Source organism: Ovis aries, chromosome 12 (assembly GCF_016772045.2).
Source record: "Ovis aries strain OAR_USU_Benz2616 breed Rambouillet chromosome 12, ARS-UI_Ramb_v3.0, whole genome shotgun sequence".
NCBI classification, from domain to species: domain Eukaryota; kingdom Metazoa; phylum Chordata; class Mammalia; order Artiodactyla; family Bovidae; genus Ovis; species Ovis aries.
Window position 1 is genome coordinate 29,129,573 of NC_056065.1, and position 26,271 is coordinate 29,155,843.

General features: G+C 52.6%; 1 protein-coding gene across 19 annotated transcripts; it reads left to right on the forward strand.

Moving 5' to 3' along the window:
- The first annotated feature begins 25 nt into the window (after positions 1 to 25).
- Positions 26 to 26,271, forward strand: PSEN2 (presenilin 2). 19 transcript variants are annotated; one of them, XM_027976315.2, is made up of 14 exons: positions 26 to 55; positions 5,313 to 5,397; positions 5,931 to 5,967; positions 6,125 to 6,267; positions 10,818 to 10,978; positions 12,968 to 13,185; positions 14,419 to 14,560; positions 16,593 to 16,660; positions 17,345 to 17,565; positions 18,808 to 18,906; positions 19,600 to 19,683; positions 20,016 to 20,117; positions 23,930 to 24,048; positions 25,548 to 26,271. In XM_027976315.2, the coding sequence occupies exons 5-14, from the start codon at positions 10,838 to 10,840 to the stop codon at positions 25,701 to 25,703; spliced, it is 1,350 nt and encodes a 449-aa protein (XP_027832116.1). In that variant the 5' UTR covers positions 26 to 55; positions 5,313 to 5,397; positions 5,931 to 5,967; positions 6,125 to 6,267; positions 10,818 to 10,837; the 3' UTR covers positions 25,704 to 26,271. The 19 variants fall into 19 exon arrangements, with proteins under 19 accessions (XP_027832116.1, XP_027832117.1, XP_042113091.1 ...); XM_027976316.2 differs by having other exon boundaries at positions 20,019 to 20,117; XM_042257157.1 differs by having other exon boundaries at positions 5,936 to 5,967.

Below are 26,271 nucleotides of genomic sequence, written 5' to 3' on the forward strand. Positions count from 1 at the left end.
CTGCCGGGCGCTCGGCCAGCGGCGTAAACACCGCTGGAGCGGCGCGGCGGAGCAGGTGAGCCGGCTGGATGCGGCGCGCGGGTGGGGGCCCGATCGCCCGCCGCTCGAAGGGCGCGAGGTGGAGCTGCACTCCGCAGGCGGGGCCCTGCCCTCCGCACGCCCCTCGCCGCGGCTGGTCGCGCCTCGGGGCGGTTCCGGGGAAGCGGCCCCAGCGGCTGGGGAGGGGAGGGCGCCGGGACCGCTGCGGTGGGGGCTGGCCCGGAACTGGCGAGTGGAAGGAGCGCGGAGAGCGGCTCCAGGCCTCGGGCCTTCAGCGGGGCCGAGTTCTCCCCGCTGCCGGAGCCCCCGCCGGAGTGGGCGCGGTGCGATCTGTTAAAGGGCCGGGACATTTAAAGGAGCAGCGCACGTGGGTCTCAAAGGCGTGCGGACGCGGCACTGTGTTCCTCCCTCCTGGCTGGACGGGCGCCCAGTCCTGCCGGCCTGCGACACGCGGCCCCGGGCTCTGCTTGGCAGTGGCAGGAGGGGAGGCGGAGGTCTTTCCCCCGGCGTGAGGAACAGGACCTAAGGACGGGCCTGGAGCCCCTAGTTTTGTTATCTGCGATGTTTAGCTGTTTTTTGACCAGGCATTTACAGCTCTGAGGAGACTCCCAGAATCTAGCTTTTGAAAAGCTGAATGAACCCGAAACAGGAGCTAATTCCCATCCCAAATTTTATCAATGAAGAAACTCAGCCCTCAAAGCTAAAGTGACTTTGTTCAAGGTCACGCAGGTAGGATATATGAGAGCCAGGCTTCGAACCTGTTGTTCTGGACTCTAGTTCTCGTGTCCAGACCTGGGACTAGAGCTCAGCCCTTGGGCAGCTGGATGAAATGCCCCAGTCTGTGACTTAATGAGTGTTCCCTTTTGACGGTGTGAACTGTGGATTGTTGCAGCAGCTGCATCCTCATTTCCAGATGGGGAGCCTGAGAGGCGGTTCCATCCAGAGCAATCGCAGAGCCGCGTTGACCCAAAATTGACAGCGTGGGTTACCAGTCTGTCCTGAGAGTAACTGATCATTATGGACTGGAGCTCTTCGCACATGGATGGCCCTCAGTCAACATAGCCCCTTCTGTAGACACCTGAGTCTCCAAGGACTTCGGCTAAGACCTTTGGTAGTAATTAAAGGCTTTGTATAAGCTGCTGCAGGTGTGTGAGCCTCAGGTTCCCCTCTGGGTGAATGTGGCTGTGTGGGGTCAGGAAAGTGTGTTAGCAGCTATGTTTTCTGGGCCCAGCTGGTGAAGGGGCCTGAAGTCCTGTCTTCAGCTCAAAGCTGCAGCTTCAGCCACTCATGAGGCAGGCCATCCAGGCAGGCCTTGGGTGAATGTGGGAGCATTCAGGGCAGAGGCTGGAGGTGGGGGACTTTGTGGGATGTTACTGTGGAGTAGGATGATGGTGCCTTGGGTTTTTAGGAAAAATTCTGTATCATTTGGTGTTGAAGTATTTATGTACCAAGAGTCTCATGTATGCAGGGTTGGGAGGTGATTGCTTTGAGCCTGTCTGTTTGAGGAAGAGGAGGACAAGGAACAGCCTGGCCAGAGGCTGCTGCTCAACTGTGCCTCGGGGCCCTTCGCCCCGCCCTCCCCACCCAGCTCCTCTGTGCCTACTCACAGCCACTCTGCACACATGCACACAGGCTTTGCCAGAACGAGAGGTTCCACCTACCTTGGCCCCTCTCTTACGTCACTGATGGTAATAATGACAATAACGTCACTTATAAGTTTGTTATATACAAGAAAAAGCCATTTTGTACAGTAGTTGTCACAGTTATCTAAAGAGTTTCCATCACACTGAAGTGGAAAGGGGAAGCTAAGGTTTACAGAGGGGAAACTAAGGTTCAGGGAATTAAGGACCTTGTCCTGTTTGTGGCTTCTGTGACTGTGAGTGCCAGCATTTGAACCCAGCTGGCTGCGTCTTCTGCATCTTTTGAGTTTTTGCTTGGGAGACCTCCCACTCTCACACCCCACCCATGTGCCTGCATGACTGCCCAGGACATTGCTGTGGGATCTCTGTTAGAACCTACTTGGCAAAGCCAAAAAAAAAAATTTTTTTTTAAAGAAACTAAAGCATTGTGTGTATAGGTCATCTTATGTTTCTATTGAAGACACATTCGGCTGTTTTTCAGCTGTTGATTTGACTTTTACACACTGTTTAGTTGGTAAGACTGGCAAGGCAACAAATGTTTCTACAAATATTTCCACCTGTCCCTGGACTCCAGCAGCTGGGGGTGGGGCTGGGGGTGGAAGGCAAAGGGCTCTGAGGTTGGCATACCCTCCATGTTGCCCCTGGCCAGGGCCTAGGGGTTTCTCCTCACCTTGAGCTGGCCGCATCTGACCTGGCCTTCAAGCCTTGTAGAATCAGCGTTGGCTTCTTGACCAGGAGGTGGTGAGGCTGCTGTGTGATTACAGTCTGGGCAGAAGTAGTTTCAAAGTGATCCTCAGTGAAGACCGGATGTCTAGGAGGGGGATGATTACTGTCCATTCTTTCCATTGCCTGGGAGAATGGGTTGCTCATTTGTCTTTGCTAAAATACAGTCTTCTGGAACAATGGGAAGAAAAGTTTAAAGGGCACTCACTTTCTGCTGTACCTTAACCAGAAACTTTCTGACTTTTTAAACATGAAAGCAATATGTGTTCACTCTAGAAAATTCAGGAAACTTTTTTCTTCAAGTCATCTGTTAGCCCCTAGTCCAAAGAACCACTCTTAACATGAACTTCCTTACAGTGCTCTATGCACATACCTGTATTCGTATATTAAAATATTAGAAGTAGGAAACTGAAAGTGCAGTTTTATCTCCTGCTTTTTGTGTTAATATCTTATGCCTTCAGAATTTTCCCTTCATTGAGTGTTCTTGGAAATCCACTGAGTATGTGACCCTCTCAAGTACTTGGAGCAGCAGGGAAGAGCTCCTCAATGGAAGTTTGGAGACCTGAGCCGTAACTGTGGCTTCTGGTCATGGGCCCTTGTCCTTTTGTCCCTCTGGGCTTCAGTTTTCCCAAGTATGAAATGGGGTGCTGACTGGATGGCCCGGAAGGTCCTTGCCAGCTCTGACCTCAGTCTACGGACGTGCCCTTTTGTTTGACAAAATGTTCAGGTTGCCAGTATGCCCTGGGCTGGGGCTGAAGAGGAAAACACCCAGGGCCTGAGTGAGGCGTGACCTTGGTACTCAACTTATGTTTGATGGTTTAGCATTTTTGTAGCTTTCCAAGGGGGCCATCAGCAGGCTTCTGTTGTCCGATCTCACTGTGTCTCTGCCTTTATTTCATTATAATTACCACTTATTGAACATCTACTCTGTGCTGGACACATTACACATTAGCTCTAGTTTTTACAGTCATCTTGCAAAGTGTGCCTATCTTACTTTTTACACAAGAGGAGGTGGGTCGTGTGAAGTTAAATTATCCGAGTATGTGGTTCAGATCCATTGGCTAGCTGATTCAAACTCTGTCCGTTTCTAAGGCTCAGCTTTTTGACTGCTGTCTTGGTGCTTTTCATTGAAAGCAAAACCACGATTTATGGGAGGCTGCTCAAAGGTGGCTCGGTAGCGCATGGCCAGTGTGGCTAGCTTTGCAGCATCCCTCTGTCACTTCCAAACTGCCCCTTTTCCAGGCTCCTTCAGGAAGTGAGAGAAAACGTTTACTGAGCACTTTTGAGTAGGAAAGGGCAGACAGAGGGAAATCTAGAGCCTGGGTCAAGGTTCAGGAGGCCTCAGAGGGTCACCTGAGGCCTGTGACTCAGGAGAGTGGAGCGGTACTTCAGGGCCTCCCTGGGGGACGTGGGCCCCTGCTCCAGCTGAGGCCGCCTCCTTGTTCTGGGGAAAACCATCCAGCAAGTGATGTGCATCACATTATGGGCTGGATGGATGGACAGATGGGTGATGGTCAGCCAGGCCCATACATGGTCAGGTGCCTGGGCCAGGGGAAATAGGCCGGCAGGCAAGCTGTGGGAATTTCTAAGGGAATTTCCTCACCCCATATAAGGGAAGGCTGGGAACGCAGGAGTCGTGGGAGCTCTATGAAGTAGCCATGTGACCATAGAAAGTGACCTTTTTAAAACCATTGCTGCCCTCTTTGAGGGAGCACTGAAAATTAAAATGAACAAACAAGACAAAACAGAAACAGATTCAAGTTGATGTTTGGCAGAAGCCAACACAGTACTATAAAGTGATTATCATTCAATTAAAGATGAATTAATAAAAACAAAAAAGTAATGCTGCAATGAATATGGGGGTGCATATATATATTTTTTGAATTAGTATTTTTGTTTTCCTTCAATAAATATCATAAGGAGAATTGAAAAAAAAAAAAGCAAAAATAGACCAGCAGATCATGGTTACCAAGGGGGAGGTGCAAAATAAAAGAGGATTAAGAGGGACAAACAACCATGTATAAAATGAATGATACAAGAATGTAATGTATAGCGCAGGGAGTATAGCCAGTGTTTTACAGTAACCTTATATGCAGTGTAAATCTGTACAAAATTTTAAGTCACTGTGTTGTACGCCTGAAACTACGGTAATGTTGTAAGTCAACTGTACTTCAATACTGCAAGAAAGGAGTACTGTTAGGCCTGCGGAGACAAAGAAAGCAAGTACTCGGATCTAAGCCTTTCTCTTTGCCCCCCACTGTTGACTCCCAATTTTCTTTTGGAACCGAAATTTCCATGTTTTTTCTTGAGGCACTCTTGTTTACGATGGAATTTAAAAATCGATTTCCTACTTAGGTAGGAATCTGTTTCCTAGTTGGGTCCATTGGCCTTAAATTTTAAGGTGAAAACCTTTGCATTTTTCTGAAATGAAAATCAGGTTGAGGAAATTGGGTCACCAGGGTTCCATAATAATTGCAGGGACTGCTGACACAGGCAAGGTTGGGGAAATTCCCTGGGTCAGACTCCCTTGGCTTGCCTCATTCAGCATTTGGATCCCATTCAGCTGATTAATGGGAGTGAATGGTGGCTTCGTTGGATGTTTGGTTTTACATCCTAATCCAAGGAGTTTTCAGCCACAGTGCCTTGTTGTGGGAAGGGTTTCCAGGATGTAGTCTGGGGCACCTGTTCCTCCCAGTGGCCTCTCTGCATTATCCTGTTGCTTCCTCGGAGAGAGTGGAGAGCTGGTTGCTATGGGGTTGATAGGATTTGACATCAGCAGGAGGAGAGTCGCCCAGCCCCACCCCCACCAGCCTGTGAGTCAGCCTCCCGGCGGGAGTTCTTGGCGTCACTAGTGCTCTGATGTGGACAAACATCTAGCAAGACTGTTTATCTGCATTTTTTCCCTCCAAGGATTGCAGAGTACCTTCAGGCTTCAGTTCCAATTTAGAAGCCAGAGGAATCCATCCCAGCTGCTCTGTTCTCCTTCAGGAGCCAGGTAATAAGAGGGGTTAGGAGAAGGTGTGAGAGCGGCTTCCCAAGGTCCCCTGGGTCCAGTGAGAGGGGATGTGGGAGAAGGCAGCATGGAAGAAAATCTGCCTAAATGTTGATACTTGTTATTTCCCTTTTAAAAATTAATAGCTTTACAAAAAACAGCAGACACAATTCATGTTTTGTTATAGAAGTTTTTAAAAATGCAGAAAAATATCATGTGTCACCCGCAATCTCACTATCCAAAGATAAGCCCCTTTAATGTTGTATAATATTTCTTGCCAGTCCTTCATATATATATATACATTTTCTAAGAAAAATCAGATGGTTATATCTGTGGTTTTAAATCTACTAAATTTAGCATCTTGGGTTTTTTTTTTCATGTTAGTAAATATTCTTTGAAGTAAGATTTTTACTAGTCATAAATCGGATGGATATATTATCATACAAAGTCAGACATCTTAGTCATTTTCACTTTAAAAAAATTATAAATGACTGCAACAACCATGTTTTCAGATAAGTCTTTTATAATTTTCGTAGGACAGATTCCGAGAAGTTAGCATCTCAGGATCAAAAGGTATGAGTGTTTTTAAAGCTCTTGATGTTTGCTGCCTTCAGAAAGGCTGGTGCAGTTTGTGCCAGGGATGCTTGAGACCCAGTTTTTCACACCCTCCTTCCAGGTGGGCATTGCATGCGTACCTTGTCAGTCAGATCACTGCATTCTCCCCCTGCAGCTCTCCTAGTCCGAGAAAGCTCCTGTTGCTCTTCCTCCCCAGTGGATCTCAGCCCAGCCACAGGATATTCAGGAGAAAGGACTGCTCGTTCTTTCACGCCTGCATTCAGCGAGCAAGTTGTGCAGAGCAGCAGGTGTGCTAAGGTGAGTGAGGCCCTGCCCTTGCGACAAGGAGGTGAACTGTTACTGGGCACTTTCAGTCCCAAGTTTGGGCCCAGGCTGGGGCATCTCGTTACTTGGCAGGAGCAGCTCCAGGGAGGGTTTAGCACCAGCCTAAGAATCGCCCAGGGACTGTCTCAAAATGCAGATCCCTGGACCTTTGGCCAGAATGATACTTAGGATCTGCATTTTAAGTAAGCACCCTAACGTAGTGTTTAAGAGCACAGAACTTGACCACCTCAGTCCAAGGATGACTTTGAACTTATCACTTTTAAAATCTTTTTCCTCATCTGTAAAATGAGGAATAACGGTAGCACAGTAAGTGCCCTGCATCGAACAAGTTCTGTTCCAAGAGGCCATAAATCCAATTTGTTTGTAAGTCCAACAAAGTTAGCCAAGGTACCCGTCTAACAAAATCGGCTATATAGTACGATACTGTAAGAGGTTTATAATACTTTTCACACAAATAATACATAAAAAGCAAACAAAATTTTTAATCTTACAGTAAAGTACCTTGAAAAGTACGCCATACATGTGAACTCACGCTACTGGCATGCAAACTCATGTTCAAATCTCTAAAAGTGTGCAGGTTGAAGGTTCATATGTAGGGGACTGACTGTATCTTGTTCCTGACTTGTGTTTAGTACACAGTGAGGGCTCAGCAGCTGCTCTGCCACCACCCTTCAGGTGGCCTGGGCCATGTTGAGAAACAGCATCTCCAGCATCTTACAGCTTTCTGAAAGTCCTAAGCCATGCCCTCAGATGCTGGGAGCCCCAGGAAGCACCTCCGGCTGTCCCCACCTCCTCCAGGCCCAGAGGGCTGTGATTAGGATGCCCTTGCTCCAACAGCCAAGACCAGCTCTTCCCGGCTGCAACCTCTCCATGCCCTGCTTTTCTGGGAGTCCTGGGCAGCATCCATGGAGGGAAGGAATCTGCTCAGGGAGCATTTGTTTTCTGGTGAGGAGGCCATGCATTACATGTGGTAGATGGCAGAGCATGTTTTGTAGTTTTCTGACTTTCTCCCTCTGCAATGCAGTTTCACATGGAAGGGATATAGTCTGTTTTTAAACATGCTCTCCCTGGGTGTGTCCGCAGACTTTGGGAGGCAGACGTGTTTTCCTGGGATTTGGTGTCTGGCTGAAGAAATGGAAATTGGAAAGGACTTAACTCCTACTTGATCGTGGGTCCCCTGCTTTTCTCTCTCCACCTGCCCTGTGGCTCCCTTTCTCCTTTAAGAAGCATCTTAGCCTCTTATTTGTCCAATCCCTTCATGCTTTGCTCCAGGGACTGAGGCAGCCTGGCTGCCGGCAGCTATGGTGTTGAAGGATGAGCTCGCCTCTTCCCTGGGGGCTGCAGCCCTGGCGTTTAGATGCAGGAACTCCTGATCCGCTCCTCCAGTCACTGTGAAGATAAATCCCAGGGCCTCTAAAGGCGTGGGAAGAACAGAAGGAGGGAGATGGTAACTAAATTATTAATTCATAGCCCAGACAAAACAAAGTATTGAAAGAGCCGCTACACTGTTCAAGATAGGATGTCCTAATTTAGCTTGGGGTGCAGCCAGCTCTGTGTTCCCTGTCGCTCAGCGTTGCCACAGGGTCAGTGAGGGCATCTCCTGGGCCCTGGGCAGGTGTATGTTTAGGATTTATCTACCGGGGCCCACCCTTGCAGAGGAGCGCTTTAGAGTTTTTCTGCCTGGGTCTCCATTAGGTAATTTTTTTCATTACTGTTAGCATAGATGAAGGATGCTAAGAGCTTCCCAGCGTCCCAGCCCTGTCCCTTCTAATGGGGCTCTTAGGTAGACTCTGCTGGTCCCAAGGTCTGGGTGCTGAGGAGCAGATCCTCCTCCTGGGTCCTGGGCGGCACCGCTCCTGGGGGCTCCGGGGAAGAGGCAGGAGGGTTCAGCCGGCCCTCTGCTCCCACCCAGTGCACTCTGGTCACATCCCTCCTTAATTCAGAAACCTTGGCTGCTCCCTGCCCCGGCTAGCTTCAGCCTTCCTCCCCTGGCCAGGCCCCCACGCCCCTCCCTCGGATGGTCCCACCTCCCATCACTGCCTCCGTGGTCCCCACGCTTCAGCCACCTCAGCCTGCTGGGTGTTTCAGAATTTCAGTCAAGGCCCCCATCCCGCCATCTGTTTACGAGGCTGCTTCCAGGTGCCCCACCTACTTCAGCCTCTGCCCAGCAAGATATTCCTAACCTTGTGTCTCATCTCATGTCCCTCTTCCTCCTAAAGACTTGAGACGTCTACTCCCCGCTGTTGATAGACTGCCCGCCAAGTCTTAACTCCAGTGGCACAGCGTCCTGTCACCTCTCCTGGAAGTTACCTTATTCTGCTTCCTACGGATGTGACTACTGCTGTCGCTCCTATACTTGTTCCTCTGCTGAACCCAGGGGAGCTGAGCTTGCTCATTTCGAATTCCCTGTAAGAGCTACGGGAAAGCCTTCTGTAAGGGCCTGAGTTGGTGAGCAGGATCAGGCTCTGCTGTGGGCCTGGACTTGGGGATGGAGCTGAAGTCCAGCTGGAAGTAATGCAGGCGATGGCCTGGGGCATTGTCTTCAAAACAAAGCAGCAGCCTCAGAGCCTCTGCCAAGGTGAACAGAACTGGCTGCGTTGGTGGAAGAAACCTGCCTGCCTTCTCCACTTGAAAATCATAGGGACTTCCCTGGTGGTCCAGTGGTTAAGACTTAGCCTTCCAGCACAGGGGATGTGGGTTTGATCCCTGGTTGGGGAACTAAGATCCCCAACCTAGTGGCCCCCTTCCCCCAAAAAAACCCAAAACACAAAACAGAAGCAATATTGTAACAAATTCAATAAAGACTTTAAAAATGGCCCATATATTTAAAAAAAGACACTGTAGAAATAGAATAAAAAATGATCATAAATTCTGAGGGCCACTGACATGGAGATGAGCTTTGAGACGAGGGCAGACCTGACCGTTCCTACTGGCGTGAGTGTCCCCAGGGTCCCAGGAGGCAGGTGATGGGGGAGCTGGCCCTGCTGGCGGCTCAGCTGACCTGCCCAGGGTGTTGGTAGGTGTTCGGGCTGCCCCAGCGTCCACATGATGCTGCTGGGTTCACACGCCACTCAGGGCAGCACAGCAGTGTCGAGGGGACAGGCTCCCTCCTCTGTGGCCCTTTCAGCTTTGGTTTTTCCTGTGGGTCCTGCCCTCAGCTATACTTCCCCAACACACGCAAACACATGCACGCTCCTCTCTTGTGGTCTCAGCTCACTGCTCCCGTGCCCACAGCACCTAAACCTATGATTCTCATCTCCCTCTCCTCCAGCTCAGACCCTGGCCCTCAGCTGCCTCCCAGTCAGCTCCCCGCTTTCAACCATTTACATTCAGCAGCTTTCCTGACACCTTGTTCTCCCACCTCCTCCATTCTACCCCCTGCCTGATCATTGTCCTGGACTCTGTCCTGTTGTGTCCCCAACATCTTGTCTGTATGGATTCTCTCCCCTCACTCCCATCCATCTTGCTGCTACCTTAGGCCCTGTTCACGACCCATCATTGTCTCCAGGGAGCTTACCTTTCCTTCTTTTTACTCTTTTTTCAATCAGTGACCAGACTGAGATTTCTAACCAGAGATCTGATCTGTCACTGTGTCCTCGGGGGACAAAGCACACCTCCTTAGCATGGCGCTGGAGACCCTTCACTTGTCCACAGCAGCGCCCCCCTCCCCAGCCCTGGCAGTGCCAGGCTTGGGCTGAGATGCTCTTCACGCCCTCTGTCCTTCCCTCCCGCCTGGGAGAATCTGTGTCCATCACAGGATGGTATCTTCTTCAGAAAACACTCCTGATCTCTGAGATTTAGTCCCTTCTGTTCCTTTTAGTGAATGCTTGGATTATATAATTTGCCATATTGGATTGGTTTTTCTTCTTTTAGGACAGACGTGTCCGTGGCACATGATAGATGGTGGTCAGATATTTGTTGATTGAACACATGAGCGTGCTGAGAGTTTAGAGAGGCCCTGATGTTTCCGGTTGGTAGTTTCGCCCCCATGGCCTGGATCCTCTCTAGCCAGTCCCTCTCAAGACTGCTGCAGCCTCAGTCGTGGCTCCTGGGGACTGTGCTTTTTTCTTAAATGTTTATTTATTTATGGCTGTGTTGGGTCTTCATTGCTGCTCAGGCTTTTCTCTAGCTGCAGAGAGCAGGGGCTCCTCTCGTTGCGGTGCACGGGCTTCTCATTGCAGTGACTTCTGTTTTGGAGCGTGGGCTCTAGGGCACGCAGACTTCAGTACTTGCAGTTTCCAGGCTCTAGAGCACAGGCTCAGTAGTCGCAACACATGGGCTTCATTGCTCCTCGGCATGTGGGGTCTTCCCGGATCAGGGATCGAACCCGTGTCTCCTGCATTGGCAGGTGGATTCTTTACCACCAAGCCACTCGGGAAGCCCTATAGCAGCCCTTTGACAAATGCATCCTGGATGGTCACCTGTGGGCAGGACCTGTGTCCAGGTTTTAAAGTCACCTCTCACTCTCCACTGTCTTTGCCTCTCAGGAGAGTGGCATGAAGACCCCTGTGCTCCTTTTCCAGGCATTTCTGGAGGCAGGGCCATGCTCACATTCATGGCCTCTGACAGCGAGGAAGAAGTGTGTGATGAGCGGACGTCCCTGATGTCAGCCGAGAGCCCCACGCCGCGCTCCTGCCAGGACGGCCGCCAGGCCCTGGAAGACGGAGAGAGTGCTGCCCAATGGGTAGGTTCCTGCAAGCAGCCGTGGTCTCCCGACAGGCCGCCGGCGTCCCATATCTCATGGATGGTAACCAGGCCTTCCCTGACATGGGAGGGAGGGGAAGTGAAGGTGAGAACTGGCCAAAGGGGCGGGTGGCCCACCGTGGTGGATCCTAGGTCTGCGAGGGCTTGATCGTGGATTCTGCACATGCACCGCCTGTCACAGACCGACTGTAGTGGACTGCGTGATCCACCCCTGCCCTGCCCCTTCGGTTCACCTTCCTGAGCAGGCTACTGCTCCCACAGGAACCTGAGAGTGAGTGGATGCTGGGGCAGGCAGCACAGAGGCTGGAGGGAACCTTTTTTTGGCAGATGCTGGAGATGGGAACCGAGAGATTAGCTGATTTCGTGTTTGACTTTTGAGCTGGGGATGTGTTTTAGTTCGTTCAGGCTGCCATAACAAAAATACCATAGACTGGGTGGCTTATAAAGAGCAGAAGTGTATTTTTCATTGCTCTGGAGGTTGGGAGGTCAAGGTCAAGGCGCTGGCAGATCTGGTGTCTGATGAGGGCCCACTTCCCGGTTCATAGGCAGCTGTGTTCCCTCTGTGTCCTCACAAGGCAGAAGGGTTAGGGAGCTCTCTTAGACCCCTTTTATAAGGGTACGAATGCCATTCTTGAGGGCTCCACTCTCGTGACCTAATCGCCTCCCAAAGCCTGTATCTCCAACACCATCATGTTGGGCATTAGGTTTCAACATATGAATTTGGGGGTCACAAACATGCAGCCCATAGCAGAAGGGGTATGCTGCACTGTGAGCTTGCCTCTGCAGCCCAAAAGGCAGGAGATTATAACAGTATGAAGTGGAGTGCGTACTTGGGAGAGTCCCTTAGTCAAGCTACCTCCCTCCTCATCAGGGTAAAACAGTGTCTGAATTTGCCTAAATCCTATTCTCTATTTTGCCCATTCTAGTATTTTTCTTTCTTCCAGCCGGCCTCATTCCCCTTTGCTATAACTTGAACTCACTTCTTCTCCTGTCCTCCTTTGGGCTCCAAGAGAGATCTTAGCAGCTCAAGGCCACAGCCCCGCTACTCCTTAGCCAGTTCTTGCTCGTTGTTTTCTTTCATCTCCTGGACTTTTTGTGCGTTTCAGTTGTTTCAGTTCCTGTTCATTAACAGTTTTCCTTTCCTTCTCAGTTGAATATCTAGATGGAATTCCCTCTGCAAAAAACTGATACCAAAGAGCAGTCCTTTTTGATTTCTGTTTCACTTGGCTTTGTCTTGGCTGTTACTGTAATTAACAAGGCAGCCAGTGATCCTGAACTGTCACAATTCTGAAACACATTCTTGAAGATCAGCGTATGTCAGTGTCTGGCAGGCATCCTAACCTCCTTTGCTGCCTCCTCATTTATACTCTCCCACTTTCCCTAACCTGGATCCTCCCACATGCTCAGTGCCTAGTTAGCCTCTGGTTCAAAGCTGCAAAGTTTGTGTGCTTGATTTTGGCGGGGGCAAATATTTCAAAGTCATTTCTTTCTCTGCAAATTCCCAGTGCCTTATTTGTTAATACAATCAAAGAGAGTCCCCATGTGTGCTGACCGTTCTGGTTTGTGATTTTTGAACCAAAAACGTTTAGTCTCTGCCTTCCTCCCGTCACCTGGCCTAGCTCCTTCCAAACTAGTATGGCCATGTGACCAGAACTGAGTCCCTTCACTGACGGAGGGGACAGATCTGCAGACCCATTCTGCAGATTGTCCTCGTCCACGGCCACCGTGGCCTCCCTTCCTGCATCTGTGGTGGCTAGTGCCAACTCTCAATCTCTAGTTGTCCTCATAAACTTCTCAATGTCCTGGAATGCCACCACTCCCACATCTAAACTACAGCCCACAGACTGGTTCTTACATCTGAAAAGCGACATTCAAACTTCGCGTTTCCAGGTCACACACACCCTTGCTCTGTGTCGGTAGGCCTCCTCTGTGGGGTATTCCGTGGTCCTCACAGCATGGTTTCCCACAGAGAAGCCAGGAGAGTGAGGAGGACCGTGAAGAGGAGGACCCTGACCGCTACGTCTGCAGTGGGGTTCCCGGGCGGCCGCCGGGCCTGGAGGAGGAGCTGACTCTCAAATACGGGGCAAAGCATGTGATCATGTTATTTGTGCCTGTCACGCTGTGCATGATCGTGGTGGTGGCCACCATCAAGTCCGTGCGCTTCTACACAGAGAAGAATGGACAGCTGTGAGTTGGGGGCTGGGGGTGGGTGAGGGAGCGGGACTTGGGGAGGAGGGTGTAGCCTGTGTTGGCCACTGTACCTGCGGCCCCATGGCAGCCACAGCAAAGAGCAGGGGTGGGGAGCTGCCCGAGTCCCCACCCTGGTTTGTCCAGAGCCTCCTGGTTGTGTGACCTGCCAGGCACCTTCCTAACCGCTCTCGGCCTCAGTCTCCTCATCTGTATGATGGGTTTGATAGCAAGGTTACCAGGAGAACCGAGAGAGTTAATCCACGTGCAGTGGCCCTGCACCCTGCTCTCACTGCAGGAGGCAGGTTCTCTGCTCCATCCCAGGTGTGGCGGTGCCACCCATCTTGCATGACCATGGACAAGTCTCTTTCTCTTTGGGGCTCTCATTCATACTCCCATGAATGTAAAAACTAAAGAGGACCACACGATTTCTGAGCTCACTCCCAGACTCACAAGGGAGATTTTGTTTATCTTAATAAAGAGAATCCAGGAAGAAGCAGCAGCCTGGGAAAATGGGAAGCTTCCCTCTGCTCCCTCCCCTAGCCTCCCATGGTATCACTGCTGAGTATCTTCTTGAAACTTTTTTTTTTTAAGGGAGTTTTTGTTACATTTTGTTTATGATTTTGATAATGAAAGGAGTAGAGAAAGAAGCCCTCACCCTCAGGAAGCATATAGTCTGTTGGGGACTCAGAGCAGCTCAGGCAAAAAGCATTGAGACCTTGAGAACTTGGCAAGCAGTTTGCTTCCCTAAGAGTATGGGATCAATGAATTGCCTCCTGAGTTTATAGCTGCCGTGCTGTGATTCATGGGGTCACGAAGAGCTGGACACAACTGAGCGACTGAACTGAACTGTGCGGCTACTGGGCTACATTGGGTGTGGGTAGGGGTAGCAGTTGGGGTGAAGGCATCCTAGGCTTGATGGGGAAGTGGGTACAGAGCTGGGGAATGGGGTCAGCTGTTATAAGCACTTCCGGGAGAGGTTTTAGTTAGTATGGGGGCCCGGGAGGCTGTGGTAAAGACCAGTCAGGCCCTCCCGTGTGGCTGTATCAGCTCAGTTAGAAGCTGGAGTTAGGTGCCAGGGAGGCAGGACAGCTGGTGAGGATGGTGGGCAGCACTCACCAGGGCAGCCAGAGTGCTGTGCTGAGGGCTGGGGGTGCCCAGGATGCCTGCATCTCCCTGGGTTGGGGGGTGCAAGCCGGCCGGGTGCAGAGTTCCAGCCCTTGTCTCCTTCAGCATCTACACGCCCTTCTCTGAGGACACCCCCTCAGTGGGCCAGCGGCTCCTCAACTCCGTGCTCAACACCCTCATCATGATTAGCGTCATCGTCACCATGACGATTTTCCTGGTCGTGCTCTACAAGTACCGCTGCTACAAGGTGAGCTGGTCTGCCTGCTCCCTGCCTCCTGCCTACCTGCCACGCCTCAGGGCCTCTCATGCAGCAACCCTGGCTTTCATGCTTCAGGGCCTCTTAGAAGCAACCCTGGATTTCATGCCTCAGGGCCTCTTACGCAGCAACCCTGGATTTTTTTTTTTAAACAGAGTTCCTTTTTTCCTGTTAAATAGACCTTGTGTTTTAGAGCAATACCTCATTTTATTGTGTTTCACAGATACTGTGGGTTTGTTTTTTTGTTTGTTTTTTTTTTTTTCACAAATTGAAGGTTTGTGGCAAACCTACATTGAGCAAGTCTGTTGGTACGATTTTTGCAACAGCATTATTTTCTAATTAATGTTGTTTTTAACATTTTTTTTAGATATAATGCTATTGCACACTTAATTGACCTCAGTATAAGCATTAACGTTTGCATGAGGTGGGAGACCAAAAAATTTGTGACTCTCTTTCATGTGATACTCACTTTATTGTGATCTGAAACTGAACCCGAATATCCCTGAGGTTTGCCTGTACTTTCTCCCACCCCACTCCTGCCCCACCACGGGTTACCCAATACTCCTGTGCTTACCACTTACACTTAATCCCACTTAACTGAGTTCCTCCTTGCTGTGTTCATAGGGTCACTTCTCATATTCAGAAGTTAATTTTATTTTGCCTCTCCTTCTGAAGAAGTCAGATTTTCTATTTTAGGCTCCTTTCAACATATACTTCCCTTCCAAGCTTATTTTTATTTTCCCATTTGCCTTTCAGCTGGGGGTGTACAACTGCTATACCGAGGTCTTCCAGCTCCTAGAGACCTTTGGGTGGGCCCTGCTCTGCAGAGCAGCTCTGGGGAGAAACAGGGGAGTTGAGCCCCACCTAGCCCAAATTGTTCACAGAGATCTATAGCTTTTAGGCACGAGTTTCAGGCTTTTCTCCCGAGGAAGGCTTTGAAGCCATGAGGACTGAAAGGAAGTTGAACAAGACGTTACTGATTTTTAAACTGTTCACACGCAGGCGTGTGCAGCACTGGATATTCAGGCTGCTGGCGTCTGTGGAGCAGGTAGAGAGAGATGGAGAGCCTCAAATAGAGGGACTGGCTGGGGGTGAGCAGTGGGAGGGGCGTGTCCAGGAGCTGGAGCTGTCTGTGTAACCGAGGCAGAGTTTGTGATCAGGGCAGAGGTGGCCTTGGATGTTGGGAAGTAGGGTGGAGGGCTTTTGTTGGGAGCAGAGGCTGCGGTGTGCATGAGGACGAGCCAGGAGCAGGGCCGGGGAGAGCCGGCAGTGCCGTGGTCAGCAGCTGTCACGTGACCACGCTGGGAACTGCTGGGAGGCCGCCGAGCCTCCATTCAGTCAGATTTACTCCACAACACGTACAAGAGGTGACGGTGGTCTGGGCAGGCTCGGGTGGGGTGAGGAGGATCAGCACATACCAGCGTGCCCCTTCCGCTTTGAGCAGACAACCAGGTGGCCGCTGCGGTCCCCAGTGGCCCAGGCTGGTGACTGATGGGTCTGTCCTATGAGGAGGCAGGTTGCAGTGACTCCCCCCCTCACCTTTGACCCTCCCTTATTTGGGCCAGGAGAGGAGGAGCCTGCCCTGAGCACGCTGTCTAAAGTAGAAGCACCCCGCGGGTCTCTTGTCACTTTGCCCAGCCAGTTTTTTTTCACAGCCCTTTTCTCTTCCTGCTAGTGGGTGTCTGTGTCTGTTGTCTCACTGCCCGCACCTGGGGACATAGCACGTGGGAGCAGAGACCCGGCCAGCTTTCTCTCTAGAGCCTGGAATGTGCCAAGCGTGTTCTTTCCAGGTGAACAAGTAGAGAGCTAGGTGTTTAGGCATGAAGGATTTCCAGCTCCTTTGTATGCTTGCTGGGTTACCTGGAGAGAACACCTTGAATGTCTGTGCCCTCCTTACCTGTAAAACAGCCACCTTCCAGCATAGTCAGGCGGAGCCTAATGAGGAAGGGTTTCCAGGCTTGGGAGTCAGTCCCGAGGACCAGGGGCCTGGGGGCCTGCAGTCATGATACCTGTTTCCACCCAGTTCATCCACGGTTGGCTGATCATGTCCTCTCTGATGCTGCTCTTCCTCTTCACCTATATCTACCTCGGGTGAGTGGCTGCTGGAGGGCAGCAGGACCTTGGGTGAGTGGCTGCCAGGGCCAGCAGGTCCCCCGAGACCCCTTCCCGGTGGCATGGATGGGTCTGAAGGACCCGGGAGGGAAGGGCTTCCCTCGGGCTCCATGCTTGCCCCTTGTTGCTGCTCCAGGAGCCTGGCCTCCTTGACACTGGAGTGGAGGGCCACACGTCTCCTTCTGGTTCCTGATTTAAAACAAAGACTCAGAGTCATCACAGAGAAGGCTGTGAACCCCAGCAGAGACAAGGATCAGAAAGGCCTCAAAATTTACATTCCAATCTTTGGGCTGGGACGGGGTCCCTCCTAGTTTTGGGGGAAGGTGGTCTCTCTTGCCCTGGATTTAGGACATCAGCCTAACCCCGGGGCCCAAAAAGACTGCAGGCACAGGAGAAAACACTTTTCCAAAGATCTTTTCCTTGGGCAGAGGGTCGTCCAGCCCAAGGACAAGATGTCGGTGTAATCCCCACCTTGTTTCAGAAAGTATTTCAAGGGGTTACCTGTAGGGCTCATGGAAATGGGGAAAGCAATGTTAATAAATGAGCCCAAGATTGGGAAAACCCAGGCTGGGACTTGATGATTGAGGGTGTTGGACTGCCTGCCTCCGGGCCTGACGTCTCCGGTGAGTGTCCCAGCCCCCGGGCTCCACTTTGGTCCCACAGGGAAGTGCTCAAGACCTACAATGTGGCCATGGACTACCCCACCCTGTTCCTGACCGTCTGGAACTTCGGGGCGGTGGGCATGGTGTGCATCCACTGGAAGGGCCCCCTGGTGCTGCAGCAGGCCTACCTCATCATGATCAGCGCGCTCATGGCCTTGGTGTTCATCAAGTACCTCCCGGAGTGGTCCGCCTGGGTCATCCTGGGCGCCATCTCCGTGTACGGTAGGTGGGCCACAGGCCTGGTGGGAGGCCGTGGAGTGACATCCAGGGCTGAGTCCTGACTGCTGGACAGGCTTGGTGGGTGCTGAGACGTGGCCCCCCCACCTCCCTTCAACCCCCTAGGGAGGCCTGGATGGTCTCCCTTCTGAGAAGTTCACCTCCATAAAAAACAAACCGGGTCCTATGGAATCATGACTGTTGACATGATTACTAATAACAGCAAATGTTTACTGAGCACTCACGCCCTTATGCGCTTTGCACTCCAGGTCATTTACTCCTCAGGACAACGCTGAGGCTGGGCACAGTACCAGTAAATAATGAGTAGCCCAAATGCGAGCTGCTCTTTAATTAGTATAATCTTGCCTCGGTATCCTTGGGGGACTGGTTCCAGAATCCCCTGAGGTGCCAAAATCCAAGGATGCTCAAATCTCTTACATAAAATGACATAGGATTTGTATATGACTTATGTACATCCTCCCAAATACTATAAGATTTTTTTTTTTGGATGTAGACCATTTTTAGTCTTTATTGAATTTGTTACAATGTTGTTTCTGTTTTATGTTTTGACCTTTTTTGGCTGTGAGGCATGTGGGATCTTAGCTACCCTACCAGGGATCAAACCCACACCCCCTGCATTGGAAGGGGAAGTCTTTACCACTGGGCCAGGGAAGTCCCCTCCCAAATATTGTAAATTATCTCTAGATTACGTATATAGTACAACATAAGCGATATATAAATAGCTGTTAATAAAATGTAAATGACATTTATAATTGCCAGTGTGCAGCAAATTCTGGTTTTGGGAACTTGCTGGAATTATTTTCTGAAATTTTTGATCCACGGCTGGTTGAATCTATGGATACAGAACCCAGAGATCTGGAAAGCCGACTGTATTAGTGAGATTACCATCACCAGTACTGCTTCTTACATTCTTAGGATAAGGAATTTGGGGCTCCGAGAAATGGGACTTCAAGCCCATCCTCTGGGTCTCTGAGCCACAACAACAGCAGTCCCTGTTTGCAGTTAGCCCACTCAGACCCCACCATGGGCTCCAGCCAGTGCTCTAGGCACTGAGGGTGAAACCCAAGGGTGGGGTTGCTGAAACAGAGGGGCATGGTTGGAGAGCCTTGCCCTGAGGTTCCAGGATACACTCACCCGTGCCTGGTGTTAGAGCGCCGGCTCCTATCTGGGGGCTGGCTGGGAATAAACGTCTTTCTTAACGTGCCAGGGATGACTTTGCTTTCTCAGATCTTGTGGCTGTGCTGTGCCCCAAAGGGCCACTGAGGATGCTGGTGGAAACCGCCCAGGAGAGAAATGAGCCCATTTTCCCTGCCCTCATATACTCATGTGAGTGACCCCCGTGCTTCCTTCAGATGTGGGAACCAGGGTTTGCATTGGCCTTGGCTTTCAGAGTTGATAGGGAGACAGTTAGCCTTCTTCCTGATCAAAGGAGGGGAGGTAGCCTTGGTGACCCCAGGAGGGGTCCACCTTCCCGAGATGAAGGCAGGCTGCGTCCTGCTGTGGCTCAGGAAGAAGCTTCGACATTTAGAACAGGAAGAGGGCTTCCAGGAGTATGGCTTTCCCGCAGTTGCATCTCACCCAGGCCACCCACTCAGCCCTCCAGGCCCCTGGAAAGGGACTTTGGGGAGGGACTGTTCAGGGAAGGGGTCTGGGGAGGCGGGTGGCAGGATGCCTGCTTTTCCCTGGGCTTTCTCAACAACTGAAGTTCAGTCTCTAAAGAAGGGCTCTTGGGGTTGCTGCTGGACTCAGGGCCAGTGTGCAGGGATGTCTATTTATAAAAGCATCAGCAAGGATGCCCTGACGGTGGGCATTTTGTGGTGGGCACTGTGCTGGGTGTTGCATGTGCAGCGGAGTCTGGGCCCCCAGAGGCCCCATAACAGAGGCCATAAGCAAATACCCACAGGGATGAGGGTCCCATGCAGGCTTTCTGGGGACACAGACTGTCCCACTTGCCTCCCAGGCCCCGGGGGCAGCCATAGTTAGTAGTGTCTGAGGCTGGACCCTTTTCTCCTTCCCCAGCTGCCATGGTGTGGACCGTAGGCATGGCCAAGCTGGACCCTTCCTCTCAGGGAGCCCTTCAGCTCCCCTACGACCCGGAAATGGGTGAGTATCAGGGGACTGACAGCCCGTCATCATGGGGGGTGCTTTTCACCGCACCCCGCCCAGCCTGCCTGGCCTCTCTGGGAGGCACAAGGACAGGAAGGGCAGGGAAGACTGTCTCTGGGCACGCACACCCTAGGGATCGGGTGCAGGTGGAACTTCACTCCTGCCTTGGCCCCACTTTTCTCCCTTCCCTTCCCTTGCTGTGTGGTCTGGAGAACCCTCTTTGTGTCGGGCTGGGCGTGGTGCAGAGTGGGGCAGGGAAGCCCTGGGCTCAGAGAACCCTCTGACCATCTCTTGTCTCTCTCCCTCCTCACCTGACAACGGACACCCAGAAGAAGACTCCTATGACAGTTTTGGGGAGCCCTCGTACCCTGACGTCTTTGAGCCCCCACTGCCTGGCTACCCGGGGGAGGAGCTGGAGGAAGAGGAGGAAAGTAAGGCGTCCAGATGGACGGTCTGCGTGGGCCTGGGGTAGGGCTCCCTGAGGTCAGGGAGGAGCCCGTTTGACATCAGAGATGCTTCACAAAGTCAGAGAGAAGCCTGCCAAGGCGCAGTCCTATGGGCAGGCCACGGGGGCTTAATGCCCAGGCTATCTCATGTGTGGCAGACGCTGGCTGCATGCCCACTCTGCACTGGGGGGTGATTGTACGGGTGCTGCTATGTGGACCTGGGCACTCACCACTCTTGGGAGCTGGGAGGACCGCACAGAAGAACATAGGGTGGTAGGGCCACTGACAAGGCCGTTGACCTGCTTGCGGGGGTCAGAGGAAGTCTCTTGAGGAAGTAACTTCTGAGCTGAGCTCCAGCGGCTGAGGACGCAGAGGGGGACACACAGTGCAGGGGGGTTCGGTTTCCAGCCGAGGGCGCCTTGGGAGCAGTGACCCTGGGGCTGACTCAGAGGAAGCGGAAGCGGGATGCTGAGACCCAAGTGCAGAGATGGGGCCGGGAGACAGACAGGGGCTCCAGGGGCCTTCTGGATCAAGATGGGGGCTCTCGTCTGTGTCTTGTGAGCGGTGGGAGCTGTGGGACGGGGAGGGGTTTGAGCTGTGCAGGAGGAGGGAGACGACGGGCAGGGCCAGGGCTGTGGCTGGTAGAGTGTGTGCTCGAGTAGCCTGAGGCCGTCCCAGTGCAGCCATGGGGTCGCAGGCGTGGGCCCTGTGTTCTGGGAGTGAGCTGAGCTGCGCAGACCCGCACTGCCCCACACTGGGGCTGTGGAGCGTAAGACGGGCAGAGTTGGGATGCAGGCTTCCCCCAGGCAGAGCCCCGAGTGGCTGGGAGCAGAAGGAGCAGGTGTGGAGGACCATCTTGAAGACACGCCCAAAGACCTTCTGACACATGGTTGTTTCCAAGCGGATTAAAATAGCCGGCCAGCACACGCATATGGACCACGAGCGTGTGCCGGGAGGCCCATGGGGCCAGGGAGATGCTGCTGCATTAACACAGCTGCTGCCCTTGAGAAGTTCCCCACGGAGCAGCCCGAGTCAGGGGAGGCTGGGTAAAAAGTACTCAGGACGGATGTGGGGAAGGCAATAGGCTGGAGGCTGGCCTGGAAGGACAAGTCAGCAGTCACCCAGTACACAGGCAGTGGGCCGGAGGCAGGCCTGGCGCTGAGCCTCTGCCCGAATCAGCATGGGTCCCACGTGGGCACCATCCCACACGACCACCCACCTTTCACATGCCAGCCACAAGCTCTGGGGGTCTCCAGGCCACCCACACTTCTGACCGACTGGCTACAAATCTGGGGATTCTCACAACTCCATCAGGTTGGAAAATTTACTAGAATGACTCTCAGAACTCAGAAAATTTCTATATATACCGTTACAGTTTTATTGATATTATAAAAGATACAAATGAGGACCAGCCGGCCGAATGAAGAACACGTCACATAGGGTGAGGTCTGGGAAGGTGCTCTCTGCCCCTGGGACCCGGGAGTCACCCCTACCCCTGCACATGGATGTGTGTATTGAGTTTCAGTGTCCAGAGTTTTTACTGGGGTCTCAGTACACAGGCATAATGGATTGAGTCCTTCCTCATGACACTGGACTTCATCTCCAGGCTGCCTCCTCTCGCCAGACTCAGCCTAGCCTGGAGTCCCAACCTCCTTATCACATGGTTGGTCTTTCTGGTGACCAGTGGAAATGGCAACCCACTCCAGTGTTCTTGCCTGGAGAATCTCAGGGACAGAGGAGCCTGGTGGGCTGCCGTCTGTGGGGTCGCACAGAGTCGGACACAACTGAAGCGACTTAGCAGCAGCAGCGCCATCCTCTCGCTTGCATAAATGATCCAAGGGGCTGCTGGACAATAAAGACACTCCCATCACTGGGGAAATTCCAAGGATTTGGTCTCCCTCCCAGAATGAAGGACAAAGGCTGGTTAGATTCTGTTCCACAACAGTGCTGGCAAAGGCTCAGATGAGAGGGGAGGAAGCCATCTGGGAGCTCTGGGATGTTTGGTGGCCAGAGAAGCTGGGGGCTGGACCTTCAAGGGTGAGCGGTACTCGTGGGAGCTCAGGCTTCATCCTGGAGGCTACGGGGAACCATTAGGGGTTTGTTGCGGGGAATTAAAGTGAGCAGAGCTGCATCCCAGGCAGATCCCGGGAGGCTGCGGGAACACAGACTGCTGGAGGATTGGGTGAGGGAAGAGCCAGAAGGGCTGACTCGGGCACCACCACCGGCATGGGATGCACCGGGGGGACCCGGCTGGACAAGGGATGGGCAGGGAGGCATGGAGAGGGATGAGAGGGGGGGCCGGCAGGTGGGAGACTTTGGAGGACCTCAGGTGGAGAAGCCAGAGACACACGAGGGGGAGTAGTGCTCAGGAAGGTCAGGGTTCCAGGCCCGAGGAGTCACCAGGATATACTTGCTGTCAAAACCGTGGGTCCCCAGAAGGTACCCAGGAAGGGTGCAGGGTCAGAGTGGAGACCAGATGGCCCGCGTGGGTGATGTTAAGGGGATGAAGGGAAGGTCGCTTGTGGAAGATCCTGGGGAGTAGACAGGGCAGGGTGCTGAGATAGACAGCATAGGGGGTGTCCATGGGGCTGGGTGGTGGCCTTGCCTGAGCGCATTGATTGGGGGATGTGGGACTTGCTGCCTCAGGTCTCTGAAGTGCATGCGAGGTGAGCTCAGTTCCTTTGAGAAAGAACTGATTGAAAACGGAGAGAGAAGAGAGCAGGCAGAATAGGGAGGCAGGAGTGGGGGTGGCATCAAGAGACCCACAAAAGCAGTCCTCTCTGTAAGAGGGCAGAGCTTACATGCTTGCCAAAATGAGGAAGTTGGGAGTGGTGGGGGGGTGAAGGAAGGGACAGACTAAGGTGAGCTGCTTCTTGCTTGGAGCCCAGAGAGGAGAGAGGAGTGGGATCAGACGGGGCAGAGCATGTCTCCTTGATGCAGACCCACTCAATTCCTGTCTGTTTCATAAGCATTTCTATTGTCCATGATGAATGAAATTATCCTATAAGAAGGTGTACAGGGCAATTGTACTGAAGGAAACAAAACATTCTAGAAGCTCATTTCCTTTTCAGTAATGGATGCGCTAGTTACAAGTTACGTTTATCTTCACTGGTGGCTCAGTGGTAAAGAATCTGCCGACAGTGTGGGAGAGTGGGTTTGATCCCTGGGTCAGGAAGATCCCCTGGAGAAGGAAATAGCAACCCACTCCAGTACTGTTGCCTGGGAAATGTCCATGGGGCTGAAAGGGTCGGACACGACTTAGCGACTACACCACAACAACAGAGTTGATTGACAATATACATTTACCTCTTTTAAAGAGACATTAGTCTCCAGAGGACCTCAGGTATCATATGTGTTCTTAAAAGCAATGAAATTAAATTTCCTAAAAAGCATTTATAATTCATACTCAGTGCTCAGTTGGGTAACTTCCCACCAGCTCTGGACAATGGATTTTATTCACTCTTGTCTTTACTCAAACCAAGAACCAAGCACCAGTTTTGCATGAATTATCAGAAATGCTGGCTTTGCACAGCTCAGAATGCAAGTCAGCCAGACCACAGGTTTCCCCCTTTTCCCCACTGGCTGCTATTTTTCTGAGACAGCTAATCCTTGTCCCAGAGTCCAGGTGAGGTGGGCTAGGCAGTGACACCACCCATCAGCCTTCTGAGGTCCCCAGCCTCTGGGCCCTGGGTCCCCTGGGCTGGGCCAAGTGCCTGGGCTGTTGGCTGGGGTCAGCCTTGGCTGCTTCCTCCGGGGGCTTCTGAGACCTACGGGTTCCCTGTCTCTCCACCACACAGGGGGCGTGAAGCTGGGCCTTGGAGACTTCATCTTCTACAGCGTGCTGGTGGGCAAGGCGGCCGCCACGGGCAGCGGGGACTGGAATACCACACTGGCCTGTTTTGTGGCCATCCTCATTGTGAGTGGGCCCGGGGTGCTCCCCACCCGCCCCTGGACAAGTGGGGGTCTTCCTGGGGGGGCCCAGGGAGTTTTCAGATGCTGCTGTCCCTCGGAAGGGCTGGGCAGGGTTGACAGAAAGATCCTCAGGATGAGACCAAGGTTCACAGGAGGATCTGGTTGTCAGTAGGTGCAGGCACAGTGCAGGGAGGGTGACCAGGAGCTCTGGTGTTACCGAGTGTGCGTGCTGGGTGCCAAGGTCTTGGCTAACTCTGTGTGTTTGTCTCACCGCACCTGTGAGGTAGGGATGGTGACCTGAGATATTTTGAAGATGGAGCAGGGTGAGGGCCTGGCCATGGGCACAAAGCTGCGAGGCCTGAGCTGTGATTTCAACTCGGGTCTCTGACTCCGGGGCTGTGTATTTTCCCTCCACAAGCACCCAGACATCATGCAGTTTTGAGTCCCCCTGGGATCTCTTGGGGCTTGAGAGGGGGCCCCTCACTTTGAACCCCAGCGGTGAAATTTGAAGGCCCCTGTCTTCACTTAGGGGCTTCCCAGGTGGCGCTAGTGATAAAAGAACCCACCTGCCAATGCAGGAGACACAAGAGACGCAGGTTCAATCCCTGGGTCAGGAAGATCCCCTGGAGGAGGAAATGGCAATCCACTCCAGTATTCTCCCCTGGGAAATCCCATGGACAGAGGAGCTCAGCGGACTACAGTCCATAGGGTCACAAAGAGTCTGACACGATTGCAGAGACCTAGCACACATGGTCACTTATCATGATCAGGTACACGTACTGGGGACACGTCCTGGGATGACTGGTGGAGGTGGAGGCCCTGAACGGCCTCAGTGCTTTGCCTGGTGAACCTTGGGCATCACGTGGCATGTTAGGACCAAGGCTCCAGTTCTTTGGACATTTCTGTTTGCCCACAGTGTGTGTCAAGGACCGGGTTGGAGACACCCAGGCTCCTCCACTTCAGACTATCCCTGAAGCCCTGCTCTCCCCGGGGAGAGGACAGGCACTCTAGGTCCCTGTCCCCACCTTGGCCCACTGCCTGCATCGGCTGGGGCAGGGACAGGATAGGCAACCACCGCGCCTGCTTGCGGCGGGGGGCAGGGGAGGTGGTCACTTGGCATCTTGGTTCCCTTGGTGTCCGCGGAGAACACTGGTGCCTTTCAGTCAGACCCGTCCAGTTCTTGTGTAAATACATGTCCCCTGGGGGAGGGCTTCATGCCGTCAGGTCACACGTCACACGTTGCACGGCCAGGGGAGGTGGTCTGGTAGCAGCGGCCCAGGTCAGAAGGCCTGCTTGCTGGTTCATCCACTTGTGGGCAAGGCGTTGGTCCTGGCTGAGAGCCTCTGCCCCCACGCACCTCGCAGAGCTGCCGAGAGGACCAGGCGAGATGCTGGGGTGTCAGGGCTCCTGAGCCCACGCCCTGGGCCGTCACTAAGTGCTCCCCTCCCCCCGTCCACACCGGTGGTCACCTCCTCCCGCTCCCCCCGCCTCTGTGTCCTGCAGGGTTTGTGTCTGACCCTCCTGCTGCTCGCCGTGTTCAAGAAGGCACTGCCCGCCCTCCCCATCTCCATCACATTCGGGCTCATCTTCTACTTCTCCACGGACAACCTGGTGCGGCCTTTCATGGACACCCTGGCCTCCCATCAGCTCTACATCTGAGGGGACGTGGGCACCATGGGCTGGAAGCTGTAGGAAGCGGTGACCGGAGGCAGCTGTCTGATTTTACACTCTAGTGCCATATATTTTTAAGACTTTTCTTTCCTTTAAAAGAAAGTGAGAATGAAAAAGGCTTGTGTTAACTTCGTGAAGAGGAAGGGCCAGCTTTGTGGTGCTAGTGGTTTTGTCACTAGGCCTGGTTCAGCCCGTCGTGAGCACTCGCTTCACCGACAGGAAACCCGGAAAGTCGGGCCAGAGGAGCTGAGGGTGGTTCCGAGACATGGGGGGCGCGGGGAAGGCCCCCTACTCTTACCCCCCAGCCTGGCGTCCTCGGAGAAGGGCCCAGACGGAGGACGAGGCAAGGATGTCTGGGACCAGGAGGCCATGCCCAGGATGGCACGAAGAGCCTGGTCACTCTGGAGAGGAAAAGCCAATTTTCTCTGCAAGGAATGTTCTGATGCTTTGTCTATGATGTCATCATTATTTGATTACCTTTAGAGTCCTTGTCACAGCAGTCGTTGCTGGGAAGTGTCTTAATATTACCATCAATAAATAGCTGAATCCTGTCACA

Bases quoted from the DNA above. Each gene is read 5' to 3' on its own strand.
- PSEN2 (XM_060396057.1), top strand. From the start codon at position 10,838: ATGCTCACATTCATGGCCTCTGACAGCGAGGAAGAAGTGTGTGATGAG. The intron at 14,561-16,592 runs GTGAGCTGGTCT...GTTTCCACCCAG, and splicing joins ACAAGTACCGCTGCTACAAG to TTCATCCACGGTTGGCTGAT. The intron at 17,566-18,807 runs GTAGGTGGGCCA...TTGCTTTCTCAG, and splicing joins GGGCGCCATCTCCGTGTACG to ATCTTGTGGCTGTGCTGTGC.